This window comes from Bombus huntii, chromosome 13, assembly GCF_024542735.1.
Source record: "Bombus huntii isolate Logan2020A chromosome 13, iyBomHunt1.1, whole genome shotgun sequence".
Lineage (NCBI taxonomy): Eukaryota > Metazoa > Arthropoda > Insecta > Hymenoptera > Apidae > Bombus > Bombus huntii.
This window is the reverse complement of record NC_066250.1, coordinates 279692-285932: the sequence shown is the minus strand read 5'-3', so window position 1 is coordinate 285932 and position 6241 is coordinate 279692. Positions and strand designations below refer to the sequence as shown.

The following is a 6241-nucleotide window of genomic DNA, read 5'->3' as shown; positions in this document are numbered from 1 at the left end:
AATCATACACAACTATTTTCCTATGTCGTGCGATTATGATACGATCCATTGTTCGATAATTGTGCCGGTCAACCTGGCTATCTGTTGTCCATTCTTCGCCCAAATACGTCACTTTAATTTCTCTAACTTTAACATTAGTTCAATATTAATAAGCTCGACGCACAACGTGATACTTCAAACGACGCTGTATCGTTTAATTCTGTTTAATTAATTGAAACCTATAACGTATTACACATATAAATAATAACTTTATTAAGAACAGAGTGTAATGTCGATTTGATAGATTTGATCGTGGAATAGGTGATAGATAATACAGACTTAATTAATCTTCAAATCGATAATTATCTCTTGTTTATCGAATGGTAACATAAAAGCACGATAATTATTAATTACAGTAGTCATTTTTGCTCATTTGCGTTTCAAATATAATCTCTATTTATAATATTATATCGTTGCATTATAAATTTGTTATTCTCGATAGTTTTACTTGATCGTCTGATTCGAAGCATCCTTCATAATACGACTGGAATTATATGAATTACACATAGCAGACCGATCGACGTAATAATTCGACGAACGCAACGTTGAACGCGATATTTTCCATTTTTTTCCATTAGAATGTTCGTTAGGGTGCATCGATAGAGAATGATAGATATGGAACGAATCAAGCTATCGATCTAAAACCAACGACCAGTGGCCAAACTTCGAACAACGTATATACACACATATATAGGAATGCGGTAAAAGCTACGACATAACATGAAATGAGAAAGTGTATGCCTGTTGATGACCGTAACAGATTTATACCTACGGTGCGTGACAAGAAAGTAATTAGGTGAAATATAATCCAGTTATTCGATAATATTCAAGACGTTCTTCGTCCACGTTTTTATTCATATTTTCAGAAGCATTACAAAAAAAGCCTGCATTACAGAAATATCGTATTTCTGAAAAAGAAGAAAAAAGAAAAAGAATTAGTAGCAGACCAAACATAAATACACCACGTGTGTACCACGATTTTCCGACGAAATAGAACAATTTCAATAATTTGAACGATTTAACCGATTAATCGTTTATCCTATTATCTCGCAATTTCTTTCGCTCTCCCCAATTGCATACTCTTCGCTCGATCTATTTTGGCTCTCGCTATTTAAAATTGCTTTAAGGGCTCGTACCGCCACAAAATAAGCTTACAGTAACTAAGATCGACGACGATCGATTCGCGAAAAATAAACACATTGTTGGGTGGTGGCTGGTAGCGTGATAGCCAACGTTCAGAAGAAATAGAATTTACGTGGCTGCACAGGCTAGAGGATAACGATAATCCTAGCTTTTTACGGGCACGAGCAATTGGAATGTCGACGTTTCCCATCGAATCGGTTGAAAGTCACTCAACTTCATTTTATCGCTACTAATTATACGAAAGTATGTATCTACTTATGTACGAACTGTGCAATTTGTGTGTTTACGTGGAAAAGATCACGGTGCGTTTCGTCAGCGATTACTAGACGACCAACACTCGCGTAAATTTGTAAAGTCGGCGGCGCTTCGGCGTTCGAAAAATAGTTGTAAATACATGAAATATGGAAAAGACACTTTGTTACGTTATTACATACTAATTGACCAAGTATAGTCTATTACATCGTTCGCCATATTGGCTGACAAGATTTCACTAATATTTTCACGTCGTCTTGTTTTCGCAGCGCAAAATTACGGATCAAGATCGTTCGTGACTAACAATAATAAGAAATTAGCGTCATGACTTTCAGTCATTGATTCGTGAAGGACACTTAAAGAGTAAAATTATTTAACTGTACGCGGCATTTTTTCCGTTCCTCTCTCTTTAAACCAGGAGTTTTCCTTTCCACGGTCGCAACCGACGCCGCTTGTTTCTCTCCACTCCTACTTCAGCCAGCAACGAGAACAGTGGTCACGGAGTTCCTGCACTAAATTCGGCAGGTTATGCCGAAATGCTATTATTTTGTGGTGCCTCGTACTTTCACCGTTTGTCTGTTTTCCACTCGACTCGATTGGTAGTTAACAGAGTTAGTAATTTACGATCCATTGAAGAACGCTCGTGTCACTTCCGCCAGTGGAAATTAGTCGCGTATCGTCTTGAAGGAACGATACGTTCGTAACGTGACTCGAATGACCACCGTACGCATGACACAGCGACTGAAACAAGCAAATTTATTCTCCTTTATAGCTATCAAGTATTTATTGCTTTCTCTTCTTTATAGGCATGCCTGAGCTCCGACTCGTTATATCGTAGCTCGGACAAACTTAAAACGTACAATTTACTTAGCTAAATAATACTATGTCGAAGTTTACCTTCGGTTGACAAGCGGGATAAGAGAACAACTTGACTTTTCCGAAGTCGTCGCCGGTTGCGAGCAACTTGGAATCACCGCTACGGGTACAATTATTTACGTCTGTACCATCGGCTCCTTCCGGCCAAATCCCAATCGTTTCGAAGGATATTACACAGGTGTGACTCGCCCAGTCCATGTCCCTCATCATCGATGGTTGTGGGATCTGACGACAAACTCCGGGATTCCCTGCGGTTTTATACGTATCGTTGATTATTAAATGTAATATAATAAATCATTACTAAAGCGTAGATAAGCCCTTCAACTGGCAAACGTTCTACTTGTAAAATGCAAAAGCGTTGCGCAAGCATGTAAAAATTATAATAACAGGTACGACGCAAGTTAATTTACTTACAATATAGCAGTTCATAATCTCCGCTGTTGCTACGTAAATATTGCCCGTCCATTGACCAATCCAAATGAGTTATGAAACTGGAATGTCCCTGAAACAAAATTTTGCCGTCTAAGCAATGAAAAAATATTCCTCGTTTTTCTCTCTCTCTCTCTCTCTCTATAAGCTGCGAATAAAAAAATGATATAACATTATAATAAAATGATTAGCTTCGCGAAACAGCTGCGAGTGTCCGAGTTTACAGCCATTACTATGAAAGGAGCGCTAATAATTTGTGCAGCAGACAATGGCTACCGTGCGTGCTTGACGTAAGCAATTTTTAAAAAGAAATATCTGCTCATATGCGGCTATAAATAGCTGTGGCAATATTGTATCATTTTTAGAGACATTATATCGTCTACGAAATGGCACATTTGCATGATTGTTAGCGACAATCGCGTTTTATTACATAAATAAATCGGTAGAATTAAATTACTTTTACGAAATCGTAGAATAAATGCTTTTGTAACATAATGTCTCTTTTTAGTTCTTTGATCAACTAAAAACGTGTCTTACACCACGCCTGCGTATCCTCTTTGGCTAGAAACGAAGAAAGAACGTGTGTATTATGATATTTTTGATTTTACGACGTTACTCTAATCGTAAATAAATTTATATCGAACGTGTGGTTGCGAGTTGTTACCAGCTTTCTTCGTAAATGAAATATTATGTACGATGGGACTACGATATCACTATGATGTACGATGGATGTGTATGTCCTAATTACGTGTACTTTGCTTAAATACATATATCGATCCTTGCGGTCGAAACAATGCGTTATAATGTCGATTCTCTTTAGCGATCGCTTTAATATCGTAGAACGAGTAACGAACAACGAAATATTTACAATGCGTGTAGCTTTACATTCAGCCGATACATTTAATTCCATTCATATTCCATGAGAAACTACGTATAAATTTTTCAAACATGGCGTGTATTTGTCTGAAACGAATCGTCTCTGTATGCATATATATATATATATATATATATATATATATATATATATATATATATATATATTACAACACGCTCGTAAATGAAAGTAGAAACACTGGTCGAACGAACATCTAAAAGTATGAGTATCGTCGAGTGCCTTTTATACAAATGGTATGGTATAACTTTGATGCATAAAAGCAGTTTGTACAGCAAATCTTAAACCCATCGATTCAATATCAAATATACGAGTATGTTTTCTCACTTGTTTATACATGTATATATGTACGACATTTACAGTATACGAAGAATATGAAAAATTAGAATTATCACACAGTTTGAAATTGCACCAGTTACTACAATGCGTATAATAAAATAAGATATGGAAAAGTCAGTCGACTGAAGAATTTCAATGCCAATAAGAATCGTATTATATGTACATGGTAACAAATCTGTGTTCTATAGATGCGTTAATTTTTTGTATTAGGTAAGGAAATTTGTAACAAAGAAAACGATCTTACCATACATCGTCCAACTCGACTATATTTGACCGCGTCTTCGTTTACCTGATAAACATAAATATAGTTGTCTCTGGAACCCAGAGCTAATAGCGTTCCATCCGGTGAAAATCTAACGACCTGAAAGGAAAACACGATCGTTAGAGAGTCGTTAGCGAAGTAAAGTTTATCGCGATGGGAAATAAGACAATTATAAGGAGTTTTACCTGAATAGGTTCAGACCCATCGCTGTGATGAGTGTATAATTCTCGAGTTTCACTGTCGATCGCTAACCATTTTCCGGAAGTGCATCCGACCACCATAACGTTACCGTCTGGTGTGAATCCGATGCTCTGTGCTTGCTCCTAAACGAATGAAAATTCTGTTCAATCGCTGTGGAATTATAGTTACGGTACGCTCGTTCTTTCTCACAATCTGCACACAAAGTATTCAACGTTTATCTTTATTTGTGTATAACGATCGAGATACGGTCGACGCGTCGTTAGGAATTATCGTTTATTTCGAAACCTTCGGCAATCCATATACAAGGTGAGTCGGAAGGAAAAACAGCACACGAAAATATCATCGCGTGACTCGCCGTTTTATAACAAAGTTTAAGTTACACGTTCGCGTAGAACGTCGTATCCCAATACGGTTATTCCAACAACGAATTCATAGGTTTGGAATATTACGACGTTAAAGCGAGCTTGGGGCCTTTAAAATTCTGATCCAAGTTATAATTTACCCCGATATCTTTGCTCCAGACCACAGTGTGACTCAGACTATCCCACATTTGCAACAATCTATCGTGGCCTGCTGTTGCAAACTGCGGTAAAGTCGGATGAGCCGCGAGTCCCCAAACTTCTTCCGCGTGTCCCAACATCGCCGGACTAAATCCCATTCCCACGTCGCCGACCAAAATGCAATTCCTGGTTGTTCCGATCAGCAACTGCGAACCTCTGCCTTCCGCGAGTGTTCGAATCCCGCCAAAGTGATCCTCGATCTAATAAATCGGATATATTATATTAACGTTAACGCGACAATACTGCCACTGCATGTACTCCAAGTATTTTGAGGGAATTCAACGAAAAGAATTACGCTCTTGACGATCTAGTTTGCCTACGCAGGCTTGTGTATCTTATCGATCGCATCTCTGTTACCATTAACGCTAGGAAATATGGGCAAAGCGTTGACTCGAAACGATAAACGTCGTAGATAAGAATAAGCTTAAGTAAATTATCGCGTTTTAATTTCTAAGGGTCGCGATTAACCTTAGAGAACAGCAGTAGTAGCATTGGTATTATTTTCTCAAGCTTACTTGTGCTTCTTCCCCCGTTAGGTTTAACGATTCGTCAAAATACAATATTTTGCCATCTTTGCCACCTCCGGTGACGATAAAACCATCTTTCAAAACGCAAATCGAAAATATAGATCCTTCGTGAATGTTCCTCGCTATCTTCGAAATCGTGTTTGTTCCTATACAAAAAATGTTACGATTAAAAGATTGTTATTATTACAAATATAGGATGTTGTATTATCTTTACACATATAATATCGTGATTATGACGGCAAGTATCAAACGCGCGACAAAACTATTCATTCTTTACGTTCAACGATCTATAAGCGATCTAAGTGGCGATCAAGTCGAATCACTTGGCAGTAATATAGTAGCGATATCTTGAAATAACCCGAAATACTTTTTTTTGCTTTCTGTTCATTTTCCTACGTAAAGTGACTTTTATCGGCGCGAATAGTAACACGAAATTCCTCTTACCTCTGCCCCAAACGATGATGTTACCGTTGCTATCGCCAGTAAGAACATCACCGCTCTGATTAAAAGCCACGCAGGTAACGTATCTTGGTTTTTCTCTGCTCTCGAAAATGCCCATCCGTTTGTACAGCATGCCACCGTTATCGAGGGACCAGAAGGACACGTGTCCCTTTCCGCAGGACACGATCTGGTTCCGTTCCAGCGGATGCCATTCGGCGCATACCACCGTGTCCACCGAGCACTGCAATCGACAATCGTCATTCATAAAATGGGCCGGTTC

General features: G+C 38.2%; 1 protein-coding gene across 17 annotated transcripts in view; it reads right to left on the bottom strand.

Annotated features, from left to right (window-relative positions):
- Window positions 1-851: 851 nt before the first annotated feature.
- Window positions 852-6241, bottom strand: part of LOC126872293 (echinoderm microtubule-associated protein-like 2) — a 33179-nt gene continuing 27789 nt past the window's right edge. For 14 of the 17 annotated variants that reach the window (XM_050632067.1, XM_050632068.1, XM_050632051.1 and 11 more), the window contains 9 exons: window positions 5965-6202; window positions 5509-5666; window positions 4936-5193; window positions 4418-4555; window positions 4215-4331; window positions 3277-3300; window positions 2725-2812; window positions 2332-2558; window positions 852-2175 (listed from right to left, as the gene is read on the bottom strand). In XM_050632067.1, coding sequence (XP_050488024.1) covers window positions 2047-2175; window positions 2332-2558; window positions 2725-2812; window positions 3277-3300; window positions 4215-4331; window positions 4418-4555; window positions 4936-5193; window positions 5509-5666; window positions 5965-6202 — 1377 coding nt within the window. In that variant the 3' untranslated portion in view covers window positions 852-2046. The remainder of the gene's footprint in view (window positions 2176-2331; window positions 2559-2724; window positions 2813-3276; window positions 3301-4214; window positions 4332-4417; window positions 4556-4935; window positions 5194-5508; window positions 5667-5964; window positions 6203-6241) is intronic. The other 3 variants (XM_050632053.1, XM_050632054.1, XM_050632061.1) reach the window with 1 other exon arrangement.